This window comes from Meles meles, chromosome 9, assembly GCF_922984935.1.
Source record: "Meles meles chromosome 9, mMelMel3.1 paternal haplotype, whole genome shotgun sequence".
Classification (NCBI taxonomy): Eukaryota; Metazoa; Chordata; class Mammalia; order Carnivora; family Mustelidae; genus Meles; species Meles meles.
The window spans coordinates 32,628,268-32,655,179 of NC_060074.1; the positions used below are offsets into that span (position 1 = coordinate 32,628,268).

The window sequence follows — 26,912 nt, forward strand, 5'->3', positions numbered from 1 at the left end:
TCATCTCTTCTCATGTACTGGAAGTGGTGTTTCTTCTTAGGGTTTCCTGCTTCAGAGGGCAGAAACTTCCCCATGATGGATGGAGTTGATCTTTCCCCTTTCATTCTGGGATCGACAATCAGGGATGAGTGGGTTTTCATTAGAAGTAATTTCTGACCAACCAAAATACACCCAGGCGTCTGGCTGCTAACAGAGCAAATGGCCCCACTTACTTCAACAATGGAGATCACGTGGCCCACAAACCAGGACTACCCACAGCGAACCTGAAACTGGGGGGAAAGTATCTCCTTAATAGCAGCGGACCAGTAAGCCACTCTGAGCAGACATACCAATTCTAAAATTCATGCTCTTTTATCCTATGCATATATCTGTTGTATGAAAGTATTAGGGAATAGCTTCTTTCCATCATCCCAAGGGCTTCCTCTGTACCCTTTCCAGTCCCTTCCCTTCCATGAGCTCTAGCCAACCAAACTGCGTCTGACTTTTCTAGAATTTTATATATGTGGAATCACAGGTAGTCTTGGGTCTGGTTTCTTTTGCTGAACATGCCTTGGGAACCATTCATATTCTTCAGTAGTTCATCCCCCCCTCCCCTTCTTTCAGCAGTGGAGGGGGAGAAGAGAATTAAGTAGGCTCCATGCATAGCACAGAACCTGACATGGGGCTCGATCTCATGACCATAAGATCATCACCTGAGCCGAAATCAAGAGTTGGACGCTTAACTGACTGAACCACCCAGGAACCCAGTAGTTCCTTTTTATTACCAAGAAATACTCATAATATAGATGTAGTAGAATTTATCCACTCAGCACTAATGAACATTTGGGTGGTACTACTATAAATAACTTTCTTCTGTTCCCACCAGAGGGGCACGGAGGTCCCATGCCCTGGTCTCACAGATACTGGGTATGAACCAGTCTCTCAAATTTTAGCCATTTCAATTTGTATTGTGGATTCTATCTGCATGTCCTTGATGATTAATGACAGTGAGCGTCTTTTCAAATGCTTATTTCCTGTATCTTCTTTGGGGAAATAGCTGTTGGAATCTTTAAGTTGCTGAATACAAACCTTTTGAGGTTTTTTTTTGTGAGCATATCTCACTTCCTTTAAATGCTGTTAGGTTCTGCCTACAACAGATTCAGGAAAGAACAGGATAGTCTGTATGTTCACAGATCTTGCTAGGTTGGACGCTGCTGCCCTGACTCAAGGCAGTAATGGGGTGGGGTTCCTCATAGGAGCTCAGCAGAGCTCCATAAACATAACCCTTCCTCACTCCGTTAGCTATTTCTACTGGAACTTAAGGTTTTACATTTTGTGTTTCCTGTCATCCTAACAGTAACTAAGAACTTAAACATTAGACTAGCTTCTTTCACTCTCAGTATCTACTGGAAGAGTCTAACCAAAGTATAAAAGTATATCAGAAGGCAAGACAAGAAGGACTGATAGAAAATTAGCTTCAGAGGAGATCCAATACTTCCCTTTAAAATAAGACAGAACCTAGTTGCTCAATTAAATATTTAACGTCACGATTTTGTAACACTGATTACAGGGAAATGTATGGCCTAGGGCAAAAGTAATTGTTCACTGTTGCCCGATGTTCCCGCTGCACTGCTGTCCCCATGTTGAACTCGGTCGGCAGAACACAGCTATGCAGCAGGTGCTCGGTCTCGGGATATCAGGGAGTGAAAACACCTCTGCACATTCAAATATTTCAAATACTTGCGACATTTTTTTCACTTTAAAATAACTTCAATGGCTGTAAGACTAACTGCTAGATTGTCACTGCTTCCTAATGGTCTCCTAAAAATGCTGTTTCCCAATGCTGAATGTCAAATGTGAGCACTGACTGGAAATCTTCCATTCTCTCCTACTCGTGCGCTCTGCTACCAAATCCGCTATCCTGCTGTTTCATCCATAAGCCTCACATCCCGTGCTCTTCTGGGCTTTTCCTAACCATGGAGCTTCACGGACACCGTGTTCATGCAAGCTGGCCTAACGAAGGAGTGGGCGGCATTTATCCACAGAGCCAGAATCACTTTCTACTTTATTAAACATTAAAGTGTAAATGGATAGTCCCTGTGGGGATGGCTACAGGACACCAGGGAAGGAGAAGGGGACACTCAGGGAGAGAGTCACACAGCAGAGACCCATCTTCACAAAAATGGCTCAATATTGATTTCCAGGGAGGAACAGGGCATGGTCAGCTCAAATTTGGTGATGACGTCAGGATGAAGGACCCCAAGCTTCCCGATGCTCTGACCCCTGGAAAAGATCTCCGCGCATCTCCCAGGGAAGAAAGCAGGGCCTGAAAAAGAGGACAGAAATCAACATTTCTCCTGGCAAAAGCGTCAACAGACATTTAACACTTAAGTTTTTCATTAGGCTGCTGGAAAAGTAAATTCTTTAAACCACTGGCTAGGAAATAAAAGTACCATCCTCATACTTTCTAATCTTGAAATATTTGGTATTACAGCAAGAAATTCTTATAAGGAAAAGGTTAAGGGCAAATATGAAAGTCAGGGCCCTGCATGGGTTTTTGTTTTTGTGGGTTTTTTCATTTGTTTGTTTGTTTTAATCATGGGGATTCAGGAAGGCAGGATCAAGACAAAGAGGCTAGAGGAGCACAGCTAGAGAAGTCCTCGAGCTCCCACAGGGAGGAAGGACAAAAGGGAGAAAGGAAATGTAAAACTGATGACCTTGCATGGGAAGAACCTGTTTTGAAACAGGTTTGTCCATAGTCCTACCTGCTGGATTAAAAAATTCACGCTGAATCCATTTACGATTCAAAACTCACTTTTCTACCTTATTACACAGAGAAACAAGCTGCATGGTCGCTGGCAGGCTCAAGCTTTGCTACCAGAATGCAACCCACATTCCTGCTAGAGAAAGAACTTTCTCAGTAGTTTTAGAGCACCTTCTGTAAAACCACAGCAAAGGTGAGCACCGAACCAGTCTGGGGTGAGCCCCGAGTTACTTAAGACAGGTGGGAAGTGCTCTCTTCTTCTGGGTATCAATGCACAGGGCTAGGGCTCAGCGAACCAGGAACTGTTATGGAGGTCCAAACAGCTAAAAACAAGCAACCATCCGGGCCCACTCCATGCTCACTAACTGACGAGGGCCGCAAGAGTTCACAATGCTTCAATGCCCGTGCCCTACTCAAGATTCAAAAAAAGCTGACTCATTTCACTTGCCACCAACTTGAAAAGGGATCAGGCCCATAGCTCCCGACTGATTCAACCAAAACGTTTACCGGCATGAACTAAAAATACCCAGCAGGGCTGGGCCACAAGCCTGCAGCCTGCCATTTCAGAGTGAGTGCATTATTTATGAAAGAATAAACTGCTGAGTCTCTACTAATGGCTCCAAGGTCAGCAGGATGAAGAAATACCGCACTAGTGAGGGAGGGCATGCTGCTAACAAGTCGTCAGTACCAGCCACACGGTAAAGACGCAGGACAGGGGCGCCTGGGTGGCTCAGTGGTTTAAGCCGCTGCCTTCGGCTCAGGTCATGATCTCAGGGTCCTGGGATCGAGTCCCACATCGGGCTCTCTGCTCGGCAGGGAGCCTGCTTCCCTCTCACTCTCTCTGCCTGCCTCTATCTCTCTCTGTCAAATAAATAAATAAAATCTTAAAAAAAAAAAAAAAAAAAAGACGCAGGACAATTCCACCTACCTTGCAGTCAGCCTAGGAGGATGTGTGTTTATATTCCTGAAAAACATTTTTAATTGTCATTCTTAACCCCCAAAGCACCCTGGGCTGGAACAGAAGGTGGCCTGTTCCCCATAATCCCTCAAACTAAACAATTCCGCCCCACTGTCTTATCACAGCAAGACGTTCACTGCACTGCATTTGAAGTAGATGGCCCTGCACATTACTCCACATCTGGGGGCAGGGGCAGAGAGGGGACTCAAAAAACACAGAAACCCAACTGGACTGATAGTGTAGAGCCTTAGTGAGATATGAATAGCACTAAAACTAATAAAGGTGGTCTACTTATTTTTAAAGAGTTTATTTGTCTGAGACAGAGGGAGAGAGCCCAAGCAGGGAGAGCAGCAAGGAGAGGGAGAGGGAGAAGCAGGCTCCCCGCTGAGCAGGGAGCCAATATGGGACTCGATCCCAAGGTCCTGGGATCATGACCTGAGCCACCAGGTGTCCCAAGATGGCCTATTTTAACACTACCAAAACAAAAACCCAATTTACAAAATTCTGCCCCTCTCCCTGGCCCAAATCTTCAAACAACAAAAAAGTGAAGCTGATATAAAGCATTAATGCTAAGCAGTGTAACCAAGAATCAGGGAACCTTCACTTCACCATGCGTCACCCTTTTTTTACAGAACTATAGCGGAACACCCTTCGTTAACTAGAAACAACAACAACAACAAAAACCAAAACCAGCCTATTTTTAAAGGTCATCCAGAAAGGAAGCTTAAGGTCTTCTCTGGTAACCTTGCCATGTTTAAGAATCCTCAGTGTGTATCAAAATCCTTTTTATCTACAAATTCCAATTTGATTGGATTCATTTTAACTGAAGCATAAAACCAGACTATTTTAGAATCTAAGCCAGATGTGCTAGTTCTAACAATGTTAGCAAAATAAAGCTTAAGCGATAAAAACTTAGAATTTTTACTTCATAAAACAACTTTTTGAATCAGCACTTTTTAGCGAAATCCAGTTACGTTCTTCTTCAGTGAGCAGGCATGATAATGCCATCTCTGCCCCTTTCTCCAGAAGTCTGGACCACAGTTGGCTTTAGCTCATTAACCAGTCGGGTCTCAGTCAAACAAAATGTTCCTATTACTAAATACAATCTTCCCTCTTCCCGAAGGAAAGCAAAGAAAACTGAAATCTGCATTTTGCATTATTTAAAACATACTCAAGTAGGAGAGTGTTCTACCTGATTTAAGTATCAACAGCTCTCCGCCCCGCACACAGATCTGTCGGAGCCCCCACCATACCGCAAATCACCCCCCGCCCCCCCTGCAGGAGGGCCTTCACTGCAGAGGAGCTGCTTCCCAACTGAGCGGGCGCCAGAGGGGGTCCTCTGGCCTCTCAACCAGTGCTAATCCTCCCCTCCCTACCCGCATGTAATAATGACATTCACTAATGGATTTCTGTATAAACTTTGCTGAAAACCGCACATTTTAACCTATGATGACCATGATCATTTTCTTGCCATTTTTCATTTCTCACAAGGTCAGATGATGACAGGAAGCCCTTAGGATTTGCTTCCTCTCTGTTTAGTTAGAGGAAGGCTGCAATTTTTTTCTTCCCATGCACAAGCTGAGAGGCACACAAAAGGGACTTGACTGATGGGTGTGGACTAGAAATCCTGAAAGAAAATACAAGACTGAGTGGTTGCAACCAAACTCTGCAGCAGAAAGGAACCGCTCCAAAGAAGGCAGTCAGGAGAGCACTGCTTCACTACCGAAACAAGGGCACACACCGGCTAAGGCAGCAATTCGGCCCAAGTTCAAAGACAAAGGCATCTCCCATCAGCAGCATTGTGGTTGTGCTCAGTAACTCAGGTGGATGGATGGATCTTACCACCCTAGAGCTGGGACAGGAGGCAACTTAAACCAGCCTTTCCAGAAGACGTTACATCCAAATAGAGCCACAGTCTGAGTCTGGGCTTGTGAAAAACTGCACCCGGACGGCAGTCAGAGGCCACTCGAACCCCCTCAACAAAAACTAAACAGGTGCCTCTGAAGAAAGAGCAGCCTGCTGGGTCCAGAGACAAAGTTGTCAATTCAAGGAAAACCATGTTGTCCTATGAATAGGAAATTTAAAACTCAAATTCTAAAAAATACAGTTGCCTACTCTTCAGGTATCTAAGCCCAAACAGAGTTCCTGGTTTGCTGTAAACACTCCAATTTTCAACCTGTGCCCCAAACACTCCACGGCACAAAGCCCCTCAGTCCACTTTTCCACCTGGTTCCTGACACGGATTAAGCGTTCCGCTTTGCTGGTATCCATCACAGTGAAACAGCCTCCAACATAAAACAGACCCGGGGGGAAAATAGTGCTCTCTTGCTGAAATCCATGTGGAAGCCCAGACAAAAGAAACATCAGTTAAGCACAAGCAAGAATTTAATTTCCAAAACTTAGTGGGGTGTAGGTAAGTCCCTTAATTAAAGCTTTTGTAGCATCTCCTCGAGGTCTGTAATTGTCTCTCTGTGCTCAAGCGGCAGGACCACTTTGAGGACCTTGGGGGTAATTCTCGGCCAGTAACGCAGCCCAGCACCCAGTCTTTAGCACATTTTCTGGCTAATTGACCTTCAAAGAGTTTGTGAGCTCCCACTCTTACTCGTTGCCAAACACCTTTCACAGTTTCTTTTTCCCCTGTCTTTCTTTTAGAGTCATATTATAGGCCCAAAGTTTGGATAAGCTTTCCACAACGAGTCATTCCTATAATTTTATGAAGCATCGGAAGTAGAGGTTTTGGGCGGTAACTGAGCAGACCCCTAATCCGAACGTGGGACAGGTTATCAAGCATGAGGCCCTTAATGCCTTAATCTTCAACCCCTGCCACTGGCTATATTCAACCAATTCATCTGGTACTTAAGTTCGCCATTTCTAATAACCATCTTACTCACAATTTTATTTTTCCCTCTCTTCACATCACTAAGACATGCTTCGGGATTCAAATCTATATTCTGTTAACTGCCTTCATCACCCCGATTTTCTCCAAAGAAAGGTAAGAACAAAATGAAAATGGGCAAGGAACTCTGAGAAAGGACTGAGTGTGTATCTCATGTGTCACAGCAAAAAACAAAAACCATCACTGTCGGCTTAAATACAAATAACCTACACACACTCTGAACTCAAGGACAAAACACAAAACGCCTAATTCTATTGATACAGGAGCCCGCGGGCCAACTGAGTGTGCTTTAAATCCGTTCTAAATGACCGATGATGTAATATGCGTAACAGAATAGGAATTATCACTTGACAGGCTGGTCCTAGGGGTGGCACTACCAAAGCCTACCTGTCCTAAGTCCCTAATTCCAAATACAATTAGATATATATAAAATAATCCGTTCCATGGTGCAACAGTCCATCCTAGGAAAAACACAAAGGACAAAAAATCCCCAGTGTTCCATTCTTGAGTGAAGCCAGCAGAACACGGGCACAGAGTGGGGCACAGATCAGAGTGGAAGAGGGCTCAAACCCTGTTTCCTTTCTCTACATCGGAAGTGTCTCCCGCTTTCCCACCAGCTCTCTGAGCATGGAGTAACCACGACTGTCTGATTCTGCTGCCAGCACCTCAACCTCCCTTTCCTTTTCTGACTAGCGTCAGTTTAAAGGAAGAGAAAGGACAAAATAAAGGGCTTCAAAACAAACAAACAAAAGAAAAACTGGGCACACACTTAAACTGAACATGGGAGCGTGGCTGGTTGTTCTCCAAGTTGTCAAGGCAAGAGTTTTTGAGCGTACCAGCGAGTTATACAAAGTGGGGAGAACCGAAGGGGCAAGGGGGAGGCACGATGTAGGCAACATATTAACTTATAAAAAAGAAAAAGGAAGGAATAGAACAGAAAACAATCAGAATAACTGAGATATATGCCCGCATAATTTATTTCCCCTGATCTCAGTCCACTACAGTTTGGGAGAAAATATCTCTACAAAGATCACTTAATTTGTAAGTGGAGACTGAATAATTTCCAACTGGTAATATAAAACACCCATTTTCCCTCAGATGTATACAATTCTTCACCTTACATCTGAAGTGAAATATTTATGGTACCTAAAGTCTTTAAAGAGAAGGGACCTAATCCCTTGAGTTTAATGGCTATCTTTCATCCCTTTCAGAAGATCAAAAGAAAGAAAAAGCCCTTACACAACTTTACAGTGCTAATCCCAACACACCTGCAGACATCATTAACTCTTAAAGCGAAGGCAACCGGACATGAGGAGACCGGGTGACTGCTTAACCCCACAGCACGGGACCGGGGAGGACGCCTATGCTCATGGCAACATCCTATCGAGACAGGACAGACAAAACCCCTACTGGATCCTGGAGACTTTATTCTTAAAAAGTAATCAGCAGAGCCCAGACTCTCTAGTCTTCGAATAAAAAGGAGAAATGTCTTCAATAAAGAACCTTTTAAAATAAATCACCACAATCAACCTTATGATGAGTTTTTAGAATCTGAACTCCGAAGTTTCCCAGTTTTACTTTGTATAGAGAAATTTGCCATTTATTTCCATGCATATCACTTAACATTTCTTAAGATCTACTTTAAAGTCTAATCTTATGTGCCTCTCATACACACTCATATTTAAAAACCTGAAGGTGGTCAGCAATGTTCGAAGAATTTAAATGTGATCCATCCAATAACAGTTTTAAATCAGTCTCAAATTTACTTGTATAAAACCAAACGATTTTTAACTCCAGATTAAAAAGCGCCCTGTCTCTACTGGTTTTGAAACTCCTATTTTAAAATAATGCCACTGTCTGACATTTCATTTCCCCCTAAATCATTTCCCCCAAATTGCCACATTTCTTAAACACTCATAGGACGGTCTTAGAATAACAGTCTCAGAAATAAAAGGTATGGATCACCTGCCTTCCTGGGCCAATAAAATGGTTCTTTTCTAGTTTTTCACCTATAAAATCCTTTAAGGAGACAATTTCTCAAGCCAAATATAAACGACTTTATTAATTTCTCCACAATTATAGTGAAATAACAGATTATTATAGGGCTAATTGGGGAAAAAATAGGAATATGGAGTAAATAAGATTATATCTATAATTTCACAGTTAACTTACTATTCAAATTCAGACCTTTGGCCAAAGTGCAGTAAACAGAACTTCCAATGTGTAATTATGATGGATGGGCTTTAGTTGCAGAATTTGATTACTGCTGACAAGTAGGGAATGCAGGAGAAAAAGGAAAGAAAACAGACTGTTAAAGCCAGAGTACCTGGCCTTCTATTCCTCTCTTTCCATCCCCAGGAAAGGCAGTGCCTCCTCAGTCCCAGTGCAGCCCTGGCCAAGCCCCTGAGGACAAGCAAGCTACAGATGGGGAAAAAGCGAAGCACAAGGAGATTAGGAGACCTGCCCAAGGCGAGCAACAGTATCGGCTACAGAGCACGCTGAAGGTGCCGTGGCCACCGACAGGGGTGCCTCCTTGTGTGGGGCCCAGAGGCACAGATGGCCTACAGGATAATGTTCTCAAACTTTTAGTCAAGCTGTCCATTTCATGTTTGCAAACTTCTTCTGGTTTAAAATAAAATAAATAAACAAAACTTGAGAGGGAAAAACAAAACAAAATAAAACCTGACAACCTCTAACCTTAGGACATGCCAAGTACGCTCTGTAAAATTATGAATACAACATAATATTGACGAAATGGAACAAACCCCCAGGGAAAAGAGAACTACGTTTTCTGATCTCACACAACACAGGCACCCTTCAAGAATAAACTCCAGATTCTCGAGACAAAGCTAGAATAACGTGAGCAGCTCAGTCAGCACCACAGTGACGCCAACTAAACAGGCAAGGAAGAAAGGCAGGTCCGTCCGAACTCACCGCAGAGCCTGCTGCAGAGGCACAGAAACTCCCACAGGGTCTGCACACTGGCGAGGGCTCTGAAGACCCTGTCCGTGCTCTGTTTCAGAGATGAGAAAACGGTACCAAAGAGGCGAGGAAAACCACCGAGCCGGGCAGCAGCAGGGCAGAGACTCTTGTCTCCCGGGCGACTTCTCTGAAGGGCAGAGTTGAAATCTGCCCTGGGTTTACTCTGGAGAGGAGCTATTCCAAAATGCTGTCCCAAGCCTACCGGCCTCTCAACAACTCTGTGGTCCAGGCGGACAGACCCCACCATTCCCACTTGAGAGATGAAGACGCTGCCACAAGAGGACTGAGTCCTAAATCACCAGAAGCAACATCGAGGGTTGTTTTCACTGTACCACAGCTGACCACACATCCTAGGGTCTAACAGAACATACTCTTCCTGTCATTTTAAATGGTGTCTCTACCATCTTGGGATCTGCATTTCAACTTAGTTTATATTCATACATGTAAAGAGATTTTTAACATTTCCATTGTATGTGCCATAGTTTTGCCAGACTCTAAAAGTATGTTATGTTGGAGTCATTTCCAATTATCCACTGTTATACAGAGGGCTTCTACCATATACACTGCTTCTTGCTCTTTCTTGGTTTCTTTCCCTTGGCCAAAAGTAATACCACACAAGTTAAAAAAAAAAAAAAAAAATTTGAATCCTTGTCTAGCTCATTATATACCGAAGTGTTCAACAACAGACTTCTAGCAATGGTAGTAGCAACAAACCACAAACTTACACTAATAAGGATTATGCTGCTCCCATCTTGTGTGACACCAATTAAGAAATACTTTCCCTTGCATTGTACCAACTACTACCTTTTTTAGTTCTACTGGTGGGTGAAAACAAAATGTTTCAAAGCAACCGAGGAAAATAATTTTTAAGAGAAGGTCTCTGTTCAGAGAATGTAATTCAAACAAGCCAGGAGCCTTTAGGAGTTAAGAGAATAATCAGAAACTTTCTGGAAGGTGAGTGCCAAAGTTCAGTGGTTGAGATAACAGCACTGATAAGACACACCGGCTACTGACGAATGTTAGACACATCAAAACAGGTCTTACGGTAGAAACAGGACATTCTGGAACTGTTCGGGGCAAAGCATTTTATCTGATATTCTTGCTCCACTGCTTACTTTTTATAGCCTTCAGTATCAACTCAGAAGAAATAAAAATCCTGAAGCTATAGTCATGGTTTTCCTTTACAGTAAGGCAAGGAAACAACTGCCCGTATTTGCTATTATCCTGGGCAATGTGGTGGGCCCACAGTACTCCTTCCACCTCTTCCTGAATATGCGCTTTTCACGTAAGAGCTTGGCCCTCACCAAGGCACGGTTTCAGAGGGCAGGGAGATTTTTCTATTCCACCGCATGAGCCCCCATTCTTTGTGTTAATACCTGAAATTGTTATAAAGGGACCATATTTCTCCTCCTTCATAATTAGAAAGCCAGCTAAAAATCAAAGCATCTTGTATGTTCACACTGATATGCACCAACTTAACCGAAGTCAGATCCTTTTGTGAGAAGAAAATGTTTTTCAGGGAACAGAAGGAAACAAGGAAGAGCAAGAGGGCGAGTGGGACGAATACCCGTGACATAGAAGGCCTGCAAGGGCTGCAGCAGAGCGAGGCCAGGGGTCCTCCAACACTAGCTGCCACCTCACCTCTGGCCTGTCGGGTCTAGAATAACCCTGGGCAAGGAGATTCCACTCCTGACCCCCACCTCGCCTGTGCCTGCAGTTCTCAGAGTTGTTTCCCGGAGGGAGGAGACGGTGGCTACGGTCACCCTGGTGACGTGAGCACTGCTTTCTCAGACAGGTCAAGATGAGGCCAGAGCTATTCAACACCAGCGTAAAGCAAAGTTAACTCCTCGAGATCCAAGTTCTCGACTGGGGCCTTGACGAAGTCAATTTGTCCTTCTATCGTTTGTTTAAAAGCATGGAACACTGTGAATGTTGATCTGTGGCATTCCTGCAATGATAACAGAAGACTAAGCTAAATGGCAGAAAGCAGTCTCTCAAAATAAAATCTGGGAAGGAGAGAGAAAAGGTGCTGGTGGATGAAAGAAGCTCTGGAGAAGACAGATATCTAATGAACATATGATTTGGTTTGGCTTCTCCAATGCTGCAAAGTGACAGTAAAATATGCATTTCTCATCTTTAAACAAAGCAGATTATGGGTTGATATTTAAAAATCAGCAAGCAGGGGCGCCTGGGTGGCTCAGTGGGTTAAGCCGCTGTCTTCAGCTCAGGTCATCATCCCAGGGTCCTGGCATCAGGCTCTCTGCTCAGCGGGGAGCCTGCTTCTCTCTCTGCCTCTCCCTGCCACTCTGCCTGCTTGTGGTCCCTCTCTCTCTGACAAATAAATAAAATCTTTAAAAATAAAAAATAAAAATAAATAAAAATCAGCAAGCAATAGGTTATTAAGGATCCCGGAGTCTTGCTTGCTAAAAAAAGGAAAGATGTTGGTCAGTGATTTTTAACAACCTTCTAATTTCCTAAACCGTAACAGACAGTAAGCTATTAGCTACCGAACAATGGGAGTTACTACATCAAACTATACCTTTGGTTCAATTAAGCAAGGAGGGAGCAAAACCCAGGCTGCGAAAAAGGTGCTGGCATCTAGTGGAATGACTTTGTTATTCTAAAAGGAGCGAAACAAAAAACCCAAACCAAACCAAACCAAAACCCAACAACCCCACAAATACATCACTCTAAACAAAGTCCTTGGATGGGAAACTGGTTATTAAGTTGCAAAGTGCTCTGAAAGGATGATGGATAACAACATTTGCTCCAGCTCCAGGACAGATGGGACCATATACAGAGTCCTCTACCTTTGATACAAACAGTTAGAAAATAAGGCCAACATATAAATACACCATCAACTAAAGCTTTTATAAACTCTCCAGTTATGGTATAGATGTTTCCTTTTGGAATACCTTTGCATCTTATCAATATATTACATGATTAAGGTCTCACCTCAATTTCTAATTACCTACCTTTACATATAAACAAGACATTTAATGTTGGAAAAGACTGCTAATGGACTAAGAGGGCTGGGCTGATTAAGGAGACTATCATGCCAATTCTGATTGTGCTTGCCAATTTCTTAAAATAGTTCCCAAGAGTTGGAACAATAGAAGTTTTCTTTTCCTTAAAGAGTCTGACCCATTCAGATATCCTCGTATTTTCTTCTTTACCTGTTTACTCTAACAGAGGACTTCCAAAAATCACTCTATCTTTTAAAGATACCAAAGATAAAAGTTCAGATCTCTTCTTCGTTCATGGATTCCAAAAAAGCATTTACCCTACATTTAGGAAGTTAAGCAGTATCATTAAAAAAAAAGAAGCAAGCAAGCAAGCAAGCAAGCAGTAACTGGAAAACAGCATGTATCAAACTCTCCAAAGAATATGGAAAAAGAAAAAACTGGATCTATTCCTCAAAGGTACTCAGGATAAATTACAAATAGGTTAAGAGGTGTGGAAGTAAAATAATGAAACAAGCACTAGAGGAAGCACGGGGAATTCCTCCTTCATCATGGAGTAGAAGAAACTTTAGGACTCAAAATCCAGAAGCAATACGGAAAAAGCAAATTTTATTACATAAAAATCTACACAGCAAAAACCAAAACAAAAAAAGGATAATTTAAGAACTTATAAAGGTGTGATATACATCACAAAGGGTTAATATCCCTAAACGCATAAAAAAATTTTAAGCAGAGAAGAAAAAGACCAACATACCTAAAGAAAAAATAAGACACATGAACAGGCAGTTCACAGAAAAGGAAATAAAAATGTCCTAAAACACAAAAATATGTTTACTTGCTCATAAGAGAGCGCCAATTAAAACTACAGTAGATACAATTTTCCTCCTGAAAGACTGTCCCCCAAATAGAGAAGTCTGACAAGTCTGTGAACACAGTTCAGACAAAAAAGGTCCTCTCACCCAGTGCTGCTGGATTTGTACAATGCTAGAACACAAGCCTTCTGGAGGAGTATTTGGCAGTATCGAACAAACATATGAATTTATCCTTTGTCCCAATAATCCCATACTTCGAGCAATCTGTCCCAAAGAAACACCAGCAAAAATACCAGATAACATATGCACAGGGCTAGTCATTGTGGCATTATCTGCAGCAGCAAAGACTGGAAAGACCCTAATTATGTCCATCCCCAGGGAATTAGCCAAATCAACTGTGGCACTCCAAAGCAGTGCTCTGAAAAAAGAAAGCAGCAGATCTCCCTCCCTGTGCGGCTGCAGTGAGCTTCAGGTGTAGACTAAGTAAAAAAACAAGGTACAGAAAGAACCTTATGTAAAGTATCGACTCCCGAGTCAAAATCATGGAGAATACATACACGCATTTTAAAAAAACTATAAAAGGTAACTGAAAACTAATAAAAATCATAACCTATACAGGCAGTGAGGGAACAGTGTGATGGGAATAGAAATGGAAGCTAGAGTTCCTGAAATACACTTCATTTTGGAAGCTATGTCTTAAGTACAAAGAAAACTGAGGATAACATTTAAATTATTGTAATAATCATACTGATTCATTTTAAAAAACATAGTGTGAAAACACCCAAAAAACAAATAAGTCAAAAAATAGGCAGAAGACATTAACAGACACTTCTCCAAAGATGACATACAAACAGACACATGAAAAAATGTTCATCCTCATTAGCCATCAGGGAAATTCAAATCAAAACCACACTGAGATACCACCTTATACTAGTCGGAATGGCAAAAATTCATAAGGCAAGAAACAACAAACGTTGGAGAGGATGTGGAGAAAGGGGAACCCTCTTATACTGCTGGTGGGAATTGAAGTTGGTACAGCCACTTTGGAAATAGTATGGAAGTTCCTCAAAAAGTTAAAAATAGAACTACCCAATGACCCAGGAACTGCACTACTAGGTATTTACCCTAAAGATACAGATGTAGTGATAAGAAGGGGCGCATGCACCCCAATGTTCATAGCAGCAGTGTCCACAATAGCCAAACTGTGGAAAGAGCCGAGATGCCCTTCAACAGATGAATGAGTAAAGATGTGGTCTATATATACAATGGAGTATTACTCAGCCATCAGGATGAATATCTACCATTTGCCTTGACATGGATGGAACTGGAGGGGATTATGCTAAGTATAATGAGTCAAGCAGAGAAAGACAATTATCATATGGTTTCACTTATATGTGGAACATAAGGAATAACATGGAGGACATAAGAAGGAGGAAGTGAAAAATAAAGGGAGGGAAATCAGAGAGGTGACAACCCATGAGAAACTATAGACTCTGGGAAACAAACTGAGGGTTTCAGAGGGGAGGGGGTGGAGGGCTGGGTTAGCCCGGTGATGGGTATTAAGGAGGGCACATGTTGTAATGAACACTGGGTGTTATAAACAATGAATCATGGAACACTACATTAAAAACCAATGAAGTGGGGCACCTGGGTGGCTCAGTGGGTTAAGCCGCTGCCTTCGGCTCAGGTCATGATCTCAGGGTCCTGGGATCAAGTCCCGCATCGGGCTCTCTGCTCAGCAGGGAGCCTGCTTCCCTCTCTCTCTCTCTGCCTGCTTCTCTGCCTACTTGTGATCTCTCTCTGTCAAATAAATAAATAAAATCTTTAAAAAAAAAAAAAAAAACCAATGAAGTACTGTATGGTGACTAACATAATAAAAAAAAAAAAGAAAGAAAAACACGTACAGTAAGCAAATAACATAAGCTCATTAGGAACTGAGATTTTCAATGTAAAGGAAAGAGCTATAAATATAAAGCCAAGTATATTAAGTAAAAATCCTCTAATCCTAAATATAAATTGGAAATATCCATATGAACTCAATGTTTTCTCATTTAAAAGAGAAAAAAAAAAAAAAGCCACCACCACCATCATCAAAAAAACCGATTTCCTCAGCTCTATATACCAAAGTCCTAGAAACAACTTCTTCAGTAGCAGTGCGCAACTTCAGCACCCAGATGGCGATCTAAATTAGATTTCTCACTAAAAGGAACCAGGGTCACTTGGAGATACACCTGCTTCCAGGTCTGCCATCGAAAATACGTATGAGCCCAGAAATGTTTTCTGTATTATCACCAGCTTTAGAAAAAGCCTCCTCCATGCCCTATACAACCATTTCCCCTTCTTCATTTTAGAAAGAACATCCTGACAAAGGTTTCTCAAGACTCGTAGTCTTTTCCCTTCTCTTCCAGAACTTTTCAGGCAGAAATCCCCACCCTAGGTACCGTGTGTCCCCCCGATCAGGAAAGAGAAAGTTCAGCAAGGAGCATCAGAACCTAAGGGGATGGGGAGGGTATCCACAGGTAAGCAGGGGACAACACTGAAGAGGCAGAGTGATGAGGAGAGCAAGTTTATAGGGGGAAAGATGGAGTCAGGTTACAAACAGGGGCACTGTTCAAGTAAATAAAGAACTTAGGAATAACGGAAGCCAGGTTCTTCTCTGCTCAAGAGACACACAAATATGGACCAAGAGAAAACTGGAATGAACCATGAAGGTCTGCACTGGAACGGAGGAACTGTTGTGGACTTACGGTCTTCACAATACTTACAAATGGAAGAAAATGTGTGTGTGCATGCACATATGCATGCAAATAAATCTTACCCCTAATAGCAATAAACACACCCTAAATCTTGGCTTTTACACCACTCCCTAACAAATAGAATCAGGATGGAGAAATGGGGCAATGAAAAGTTCCAGATAAGCCTGAGAACATCTTCTTGTGCCCAAAGCAAGGGAAGGGTAGTAAGTAACAGAAACATGTTAAAAGGACACAGAGGGGGCACCTGGGTTGCTCAGTCATTAAGCATCTGCCTTCAGCTCAGGTCATGATCCCCGCTCAGCGGGAAGCCTGCTTCTCCCTCTCCCCCTGCTTGTGCTCCTTCTCTCGCTGTCTCTCTGTCAAATAAATAAAATCTTTAAGGAAACAAAAAAAAAGGACACAGAAGCCAGCTTGAAGGACACTCACTTGCCAAACTGGGGACAATGTGAGCATCACAAGAAATGGTTATAATGGATTAAAATACTGAATAAGAAATAATGAGTCCATACAGATATAAGTAGGAAGACACACTTGGAACAGAACACTTAAATAATTTCCAAGTTCTCCCACATGATGGAAGGAGTAACTTTACAGGATACTCTAGTACCTACCATCTTAATGATGAAAGTGGACAGCATCAGATCCGAAAGAAATGGAGACTGGATGCCACTTGAGAAGACAGCAGCATTTCTGCATTTCTCCAAAGATGCCTAACCTGAATCTAATAGTGAGAAAACCGTGGACAACCCAAAAATTGAGGAATGCACTAACACGCTCACTCCAAAAATAACTAAATCTTAAAACAATAACTCTTTTCAGGGTCACTCCAATGGGTAGATGGACTGATGGTTGGACAGATCTTAAGAAGGAAACATCCTATCTAAATATATGCAAACATGTTTTGTTCTCTATCATAATATTTCCTGTTGTGGGAAATGCAACACCTTATTTCACTTTGTTCCCTTACCCTGACAAAATATTAGATATCACACATTATTTTAAGTGACTAATTGTGTTGAGTAATTTGAGTTTATCAGACTAAAAAGTGACTGCCATATTATATTAACTCCTATCATTAACTCTTCAAATTATCAAAGAACTTAAGAAATATAAGCTCAATCTATGTTTTGGAAGACTTTCCCTTTTAAGTCAGTGTTAATGAAAAATACCCTTAATTTCCAGTACCCAAAAGTGTAAGACACCGTTAGGTACCTGGTCTTCCTGAGCACCTAGAACTGGAGGGCACCCAAGTCCTGGCATCTCACTGCTGACTTATGTAGCTGGATTCACAGCAATCGTTCACACACTCAAAATGTGCCACTCCATGTGACAGGAGGCCTATTGTTACTAAAATCTTAGATACTCTTAACCAGGGCATGGAAAAGAACAGCAAGTGAAACTATGTTGTCAAGAGTGAGAATATCTGGGGCACCTGGGTGGCTCAGTGGGTTAGAGCCTCTGCCTTTGGCTCAGGTCGTGATCCGAGGGTCCTGGGATGGAGCCCCACATCGGGCTCTCTGCTAGGCAGGGAACTTGCTTCCCTTCCTCTCTCTCTGCCTCTGTCAAATACATAAATAAAATCTTCAAAAAAAAAAAAAAAAAAGAGTGAGAATATCTAACCATCGTCAATACAGCATTCATGAACCTCCTGCTTCTCTATCACAGTGGGTTTCAAACCTCTTTTTTAAACAGGGACGTCTTACTTGGAAGTATATATACAAATGGTTTGTTGTTTCACAGCAGCCCAAAAGATGCTGTAAAAGCCACTCCTACACAACACATTCCCTGGGAATGGCCCAGGTCTTCATGAGCTGTAAAAACGCACACTGGAACGAAATGCCAGTGATTACCAACAAGGCATAAGTGCGTCCACGAGAGGAATATCCATGAAGGTGCCTGGACTGAACACTCCATATGTGGACAGGAGAGGGAGCCATCGAAACTGTGCTCAAAAGTCAGAAATAAAGGGATACAACAACTGAGAGAAAGAATAAATGATTTTACTAAGAATTTTAAGATGACTTAGAAGTCCACATGAACCTTAGAGCGGGACAGCACTCAATTCTCCCAAGGAGTTCAGGTAGGTAGAAATTAAACTATAACTTGTAAGTCAGTATTGGTTCTATCCTTGAGAAAAGAAAACTCTGAATACCAATGGCTTGAAGAACACAGAATTTTGTATCAAAGGCAGAGTTGAGTGCTCTGGGGAAATAGGCCTTTATTCTGAACACCCACGTGTTCCGCAGACTCCTCCACATTAACCCCATCTAGGGGTTCCTTCAGTGTGTCCCGCTACTCTTCTATCCACACATCCATCCATCCTTTTAACCTTCTGGATTGGCCACTCAGAGGGCTGAGATTAGTCGACCAGAATGCATCCTTCCCTAGGAATTCACCAGACGGTGTTCATGACCAACACACGGCAGCACACCCACGTGCCAAAACCAGCTGCCACTGAAGTCGGACCAAAGTGCAAACTGGCTATAACCTGAGGAAGGTAAAGCCGTCTTATATGTGAGATGAAAATGGAATCGTCAAAGTTACCCCCCAAATCCTCTAACTCTCAGTATCTGGGCACTTGAAATAAGCTAAAAATGAACTTCTTTGTATTTGGGCCAAGACCCTTTCCACAGAATAGCAGAAGCCAGGTTCTAGCTTGGAAGCGGGGAAGAGAGGAGGAGGCAGCAAAGACTTTTGCCCACTACAAACAGCTGGATTGCAGCAACTCCGAAGAACGCACACATTCACCGCGCCAGGCTCAATACTAGGTCTTGGGGGCAGAAACGGAGGGGTGAAGAAATCTTATAAATTACAATGGTTTGTGGCCCTCCAAAGCCGAACCCAACTCAACCATCTTACTCCTCAGTATTCAGTTCCTCTCACTGGGTTGTCCTGGCCATCAAAGGAGCAGCACTGGCATGGGAGAGAAAGCAAGTGTACACAAGACCAGTCAGTACGACAAAACCACGGCGACAGACGGCTGTGATTCTGTGCCTGAAAACTTGCCACAGCTCATGAAGCCATGTGCAAGGGTGGCCCGCACACGCGTAGAGGCTGCTGTCAGCTGCCTTAAGGACGATGTTCATGTCTGACTCCAAGAGCTTCTGTGCATGGCTTTGAGAAAAAGAAAGTTTCTAATTCAAAAAGTTATTCAACACATCATTAATTACATCATGTGCCAAAAAGAAGGAACAATGACAATATCCAACTACTAGCTAGTTATTTCTTCTCAAGGAAAAGTTAAATTCACTAATGATTAAGAAACTAATTTCAGTTTTTTTACTTCTGCTGAAAAAAATGTTTTAAATGACAAAATGTGATTAATTGGCATGTATATAATTTGACATACTATTATTTGTATAAGCAAATATACCTGAAAAGTTATTCAGTAGACACAAACTTTCATTTAGAACTTTGGTTATTTTTAACCTTCAATTTTAAGAAGGTTCATACTTATTCCTTTTATGTATGAAGCACAGCTCTACATGAAGTACGTAATATGCAGGAGCAAATAGAAAAAGGTCTAAGAAGGTTCCCTAGAGGAGAGACAATAAAAGCAACTGAAAACCAGGACAGCATCTATCAGATGGGCAATGGAGCAGAGTCATCCAAGTGGAGGGTCCAAAACACCAGTCTGCAGAGTTCTGGAACATCAAGGAAGTCCCCTCCGCCCCCCACTGCACAAAGTGAAAAGAGCACCAGTGCAGAGAACTTCGTCTGGCACATCTAAGAGAAGAAGGCAAAACAAACACTCCAAACCACAGGGCTAATTGAACTGCATGCTAATGGCTCAAGCGTCAGCACTGTGGCCCCCGGTACTGGGCTGCTCCCTGCGTGGGGATCGCGGCTGCTGTGACACGGGCTCCAGGTCTTTAATCCCTTCCAAGAAGGTAACAAAAGCTGCATTTGAAGGCTTGCCTCAAACACGGAAAAGCAGAGAGACAGAGGAAAGAAGAACTGTGTTTACACAGAGTAATAAGTCAGGAAGCTTAAACACATCTAAACCTTTTTTCTTTTAAGCCTGATGCCTTAAGAATGATGCCTCTGACATGGGGAGATGGAGAGGAGAGGGAGTTGAGGGAAACTGGAAGGGGAGATGAACCATGAGAGACTATGGACTCTGAAAAACAACCAGAGGGTTTTGAAGGGGCGGGGGTGGGGGGTGGGGGTGGGAGGTTGAGGAACCAGGTGGTGGGTAATAGGGAGGGCACGTACTGCATGGAGCACTGGGTGTGATGCCAAAACAATGAACACTGTTATGCTGTAAATAAACAAATAAACGAATTTAAAAAAAAAAGAATGATGCCTCTGTTGGCAATGAGTGTGGACACATCATATGGATCCCCCTTCTACTGCTGTCCAGAACAATTATGTAAATCAAACCATAAATGGAACACCTTCACTTCACTTCAACAGTTGTTAACAGATCTGCTATATTTCCTAGCTCAAGTTACACTAAAAACCAGTGTGAAGACTAGAAAAACCTCAGTTTCACCCATATTTTTTTAGCATCTGAAATCCTTCACAGGTGTCCTAAAAAAGGAAAAGGTCATGACCTGCAGGTCACGTGGATGATCATTAGGTGTTACTGTAACAGAAGGTCTCTAAAGAAGCACCAGCAGCACATATGGTGCAGGATTAAATGTGCGTACTCCTTACACGGTTATTATTCATTTCACAAGATGAATTCTGAGCAGCATGAAAACCAGAGTGGTCAAAACTAAAAGTTGTAAAACCTATCTCTTAGGAATCTTATCTCGTTAAACTGAAGTTTTTTGGAGAACTGTAAATAAAACAAAGAACTTGGTAAAAAAGTTAAAAAGGGGGAAAAAACTAAACTAAACAAACTAAAGTCAATGCAGCCAACTGCACACAAAAGCCTATCACCTCCTACAAGAAATTATTTTTGCCACTGATTTGCCCAGCAACCATGTAACTGTCCTAAATACAAAAACATTGAGATTTTTTTTTCTTGCCCAAAAGTGGTTTCTGAAAAGGATTAATGCATTCTGACATACATAATTTAGTTTGCAACAAACCACAAAAGGGAAGAAGCTTGGCGGGGGCGGGGGAAGGCAATATATATGCTGCAGTAATCTGATCAAATGCCACTAAAACACTGAGCAAACCCTTCTGAAACCCTCAAAGGCTCTACAGTCCGCTGAAACGTTAAAGGTTCCCCCTCCCCCGTTAACTGCCCTTATTCTATCACCAACTCCATGTTCTGTCTCATGCTACATTAAGTGCAAAGGTGCTCAGCAAGGCAAACTCTAAAGCTAAGCGACATGGCTTCTAAGTCCAGCTGTAGCTGCGAGCCCCGCATGCTCCTGCACAGACCCCTCAGGCTGCAGAGCGGCTACCTTCATAATAAACAAGGTTACACTCCGATGTCAATAGAACGCCTTGGGATCAATGCAATGATCGATCAAATGAGCTTTTGGATTTCTCTCACAATGGACAGGGCCACATTTCTCAAAGGAGAATCAAATTCTATCCACTTATCACCACCAAACAGCACAGCACAAAGGAAGTCCATGGTGTTCATGAGAAAACACAGAAGAAATCAAGTATAACTGCCAAAGAACAGACACTAGCAGGAATATCTGGCAAACAGACTTAGCTCAATTATAAATGCAAAGCCACCAGGGACTTTTAATTATTAAAAAATAAACCATATGCCAGAGTAACAGAAGACAACTCAGTAATCAAGAATGGTAGGAAATGGTAACTCTTAATCCGTTTCTACTCTTTATGATACTTTCAAGACCTTTTCTTTGCAGAAAAAGCTATATACAAAATAACAGTAAATTGGTGGAAATGATGTAGCTAAACACACTCCAACTACCAACTTCCTATATTGACATATTTATCTAGGAGATATATACATATATCTGTATGATCTATCTAATATATATGTGATATTTTAGATGAATACCAGCTTTACTACTGACTTATTTTGACAACCACTTACTGTAAGTAAAAGACCATATTTGTCATTAATCAAAATAGACTTAGAAATGCCTATTAGAAATGAGGAACAATTATTTAGAATGACACTAATTCTCTTTGGTTTGATGGCTCTTACAGAAAGCGCTTAGAAAAAAAGATGTGGCCCAAGCTGGTGATAGGGACACTAGAAGTAAATACCCTGTTCTCTTTTCTCAGAACAGCCAGTTTGGATATACTGAAATATGTACTGGTCCAGGCTACCCATATACATAAAGAAGTTGTACCACAGCTTTTCAAATTATATAAATCTAGGAGATTTCATAGACGTCAAAAGTTTAAAATGTTAGAATATTCTACTATGAAACCCTAAATAAATTCAAAAGGAAAACAGAATATTGACTCTGTTCTCATACTAAATCAAAACCATAGTAACAACTTGGTCTAAAAAACTGAACATAAAGATTTACAACCACATGAAAAGGTTACAATTTATGAATGCATTTTCTAATTAAAAAAAAAAACAAAACTCCAAACCAAAACAGAATCTACATATTAGGGAAATTAAGTGAGAAGCATTACATATTTTAGCAACAAAATAATAAAGGATTTAAATACTGCCAAAGGTTTAGAATTACTGAAAAATCTGAAGATCAACATATACTAGCTGTTATTATAAAAGTTCCAAGTGGCACATACCATGAAATTTTCCAAATGCTAAGTGCTACAGCTCCTCCCTTTGAGAAGTTCCTTGAATCAGTCTTCTCCTTGGAATAGCTATGCCCAGTACTGAAGTTCAAGTCCACATCCTCACTACTATAATTTAGTGTATACTCTATCACAGTATACACACTCCAATACGTTCCAACCATCCTCTCTACCCCTTACTCCCTATGCCACCCAACCTCCATATTGCTGCCAGATTAATCCCTTGGACTCACAGATCTAAGTCATATCACTTACTTGTTTTAAAAAAAAAAAAAAGCCTTCAGTATTTTTCTCCTAATTAGCTAAAATCCCTTATTCTAGCATCCAGGATGCTAAATATAGTCCTAAGCTTACTCCTCATCATACAGTCACACCAAACTGCACTAGGCCCCATATGCCATCGTATTTGTCTTTCCTCATGCGGCCTGCCTTGCTTCCTCTGTCTCCACCTACTTCTTCCTTCAAATGCCCATCTGATTGCCCAGAAGCTCATTAATGCTCTCCCAGATGCCCTCAGTTGCACTACTTCCCTTTTTGGAAACCTCAAGGCACTTGTCATACGGAGCAGTGTGGTACGAGAGTCGGTATGTGGTGCTCCCCCCTTCCCCCCGCAGGTGCCTGGACAACAGGGCCTGTCTTCATCTTGGTCTTTCTGAAACCTGCCTCATTAACTAGGAACTCAGGCTCTTCTAAGAAATAAATGTCTAAGGAGCTTACTAAAGCTAAAGGGGCCTAATATGAAGATGTTGGTTTGTGGTTTACAGAAACATCATTAATATAGAAGTTACACCTAAAAGTATCCTGTCCAAAAGATGTGGTTTGTGTACACACATACACACACACACATACACACACACACACACGAATATTATGCAGCCATCAAAAAATGAAATCTTGTCAATTATAACAACATGGATGGAACTAGACAGTATGATGCTATGCGAAAGAAGTCAGAGAAAGACCATTATCTTATGATCTCACTGATATGTGAAATTTAAGAAACGAGGCAGAGGATCATAGTGGAAGAGAAAAAAATGAAGTAAGATGAAACCAGAGAGGGAGACAAACCATAAGAGATTCTTAATTTTAGGAAGCAAACTGAGGGTTGCTGGAGTGGAGGGGGTAGGGGGATAGGGTAAGTGGGTGATGGACATTTAGGAGGGTTTGTGTAGTAATGAACACTGGGTATTACATAAGACTTGATGAATCGCAGACCTGTACCCCTGAAATTATAATACATTATATGTTAATTTTAAAAAATTTTAAAGTATCTTATCCATAATCGATTATGCTGCATTTTATTATTTCAGCTCTTTGCAACCTTTGAAGAAATGGAAAACTATACCTCATATACATGGCATAATCTGTTTCAGAGAACTGACTTTTATCCGGTTAGTCTGTTTATGAAGTGAAGATGCTAAGACTTCAGAAGGTGAAGAAGATGAGTCACATCAGCTTTCAGGCTGCTATTCATCTGGAGGACTGTATCTTAATACAGAATTCTAGAAGAGCAAACTAGTGAAGGAGTAAGTAAAGGCACTGTGAAGGTAGGCAACTTGGTGCTGTGGGAGGGGCACTAGATGGCAGGAGCCCTCAGTTCTCCAACTGACACACAGTCCAGCTCACTCAACTTGCCCAATCCTGGTTCCTTCACCTGTCAAACCAGGAACTGGACTTGCTGAACTCCAAGATCCCGTTTTAACAATTCCGAGTTTAGAAAGATAACACAGGTTTCAGTGGGTAATTGTTAATGAGAGATGTAGAAGAAAACAGTAACTCCCTGTCATATTTAATCTCTCAAACTTCATTAAAAAAATAAATAACCTCACACATCTTCAACCTAAAAAGGCCCATGTGTTTCGGGATTATTGCATTTTCAGAGAAGTCTTCAAATAAAAACAAAACATTAAAACAAACCAACAAAAAAATAATCTATGAGGAAGAAAAATAAATATAAGAAAAACAAAAACAGGTCCTCCAACAAACCTCACACCACTATATGTAACTGCCAAATAACACTTTTAAAAAAAAATGAATGTTGTGTCATAAGTTTAAGAGGCCAAATAATGATGAAAAATTGTCAGGTAAGCAGTAGAAACAAGTTGTTGGATATTTCTTTCAAGCTGTTTCTGGATCTCTAGTCTAACAGAACAAATTCAGATGCAAACTACAGGGATACTAAAAGCAAAAACTCCAGAATGCCTCACATCAGTAGTACACAGACTCCATCTGGTTAGCTTAACTGAAACTCCCCAACACGTTTTACTGCCCTTGGGCTTTTAGACAGGAAGAAGCTCACTCTTCCTCAGTCAGCCTTAGAACTTAATTACATGTGAAGCCTCTCAGGATAACTTTCAGGTTTTTCCTTTGCCTTAAAGGCTTCAGATGAGCAGCTTCTGAGTGCACATCATCAGGTCAGGTTCTCCCAGCATCCAGTCTGGACTCCTGAGTTCAGAAGCCTCACCCTGGGGCTGGGCTTGACAGTGCCCATAACTATGGGCTACCACACTCGGCTAGAACAAAAGTACTTTGTGCAGACCTAGAAGACTCTACAAGCATTTTCCTAAGATGCTTCAAGGAAAAGGAATGTTTTCTGGAAAATACTAACAATTAAATGAAGTTCTATTTCCCACCTCCCCACCCCAATCAAACTGAAAAAAAACCAAAATGGGGCCTGGACTCTTCATTACATTATCACTAACTCTGGATTCGGCCGATCAATCTTACCTTCTGATGCTTTGATCACATATCCGCCCTTCTTTTCACCAGGAGGCACATTAAGCAACTGCATGATTCTGTCCAGCAGCCCATGGATTATCTCGAACCCAGGATTCTTGTTGTAATAAACAGCACAGAGATGCCTGTAGTTTCTTGCACCTACATCTGAAAAAATAAAAGAATTGGCCACAAGGCCACAGTGACCATTACTTAAGAAAGTACTGTGAGCCTAAAAAGCATCTTTAAGAAACTTAGAGATAGAGCAAATACACTTATAGTAAATTGGGAAGAAAAAAAAGAGACCACTAAGTTCAAAAAAAGTCAAAATTAAATTATATTGTTTGAAGAACACACATAGGTTGGAAAACCATGAAATGAAGAAGAGAATAACTATCCCTAAAGTTAGGATACTGATTACTCTAGTAAGAGAAGTGATATGATGGGGAAGAGCCTTATAAGACGCTTAAGATACTGGCGATATTCTATTAGTTTGGATGGTTACCGTAGTATTTGCATTACAGTCTTCTTAAACCATGTATTACAGATACTCCTTATAACTAAAACATGAAAAAAGGCAATAAAGGAAGAGAAGAACCACACCAATGTAAAAATAAACTAAAACAAAACAAAACAAAAACCTCTACACACAGGAAAAAGACTGAAAAAAATATAGCTAAATGTCAACAGAAGTTATATTTGGGCAGACACCATTTTTTCCAAGTCTTACCTATTTTCCAATTGTTCCTTGATTAGTATACTTTATTCTACTTTGAAATCAGAACTTACAAAATGTACTATTTTAAGACAGACTTGCAGCAATCCAAAAGAACCCTGCCAGTGACTGGATAAATAAACTGTGGTTCATCCACACAGCGGAATACTATTCAGCAATAAAAAGGAACAAAGTATTAACAGACCTGACATCTTGGATGAATTTCAAGGGCATTCTACTGAATGAAAGATGCCAGTCTTTTGTCAAAAGGCTACATTTAAGTGCATTTTTGGACATTCTGGAAAAGGCAAAACAACAGCAAATGAGAACAGACAGTAGTTTCCAGGGGTTCGGATGTGGGGGAAAAATGTGACAGGTAGGTTTTGGTTGTGACAGAGCTGATCTCTATCTTGTAGCCAGGGTTACAAAGATCTGAAACTTTCCCCCTCTCTCTCTGCCTACTTGTGATCTCTCTCTCTCTCTCTGTCAAATAAAAAAAAGGGGGAGGGGTGCCTGGGTGGCTCAATGGGTTGGGCCTCCGCCTTCCACTCAGGTCATGATCCCAGGGTCCTGTGATTGAGCCCCGCATCAGGCTCTGTTTGGTTGGAAGTCTGCTTCCCCCCCCCGTCTCTGCCTGCCTCTTTGCCTACTTGTGACCTCTCTCTGTTTAAAAAAAAAAAAAAAAAACCCTTAAAAAAAAGAGATCTGAAACTTTATT

At 41.6% G+C, this 26,912-nt stretch overlaps 1 protein-coding gene across 2 annotated transcripts in view; it reads right to left on the reverse strand.

Moving 5' to 3' along the window:
- Positions 1 to 2,025: 2,025 nt before the first annotated feature.
- Positions 2,026 to 26,912, reverse strand: part of FARSB (phenylalanyl-tRNA synthetase subunit beta) — a 72,563-nt gene continuing 47,676 nt past the window's right edge. For both annotated transcript variants that reach the window (XM_046018876.1, XM_046018877.1), the window contains 2 exons: positions 25,492 to 25,647; positions 2,026 to 2,305 (listed from right to left, as the gene is read on the reverse strand). In XM_046018876.1, the coding sequence (XP_045874832.1) occupies positions 2,154 to 2,305; positions 25,492 to 25,647 (308 nt within the window). In that variant the 3' untranslated portion in view covers positions 2,026 to 2,153. The remainder of the gene's footprint in view (positions 2,306 to 25,491; positions 25,648 to 26,912) is intronic.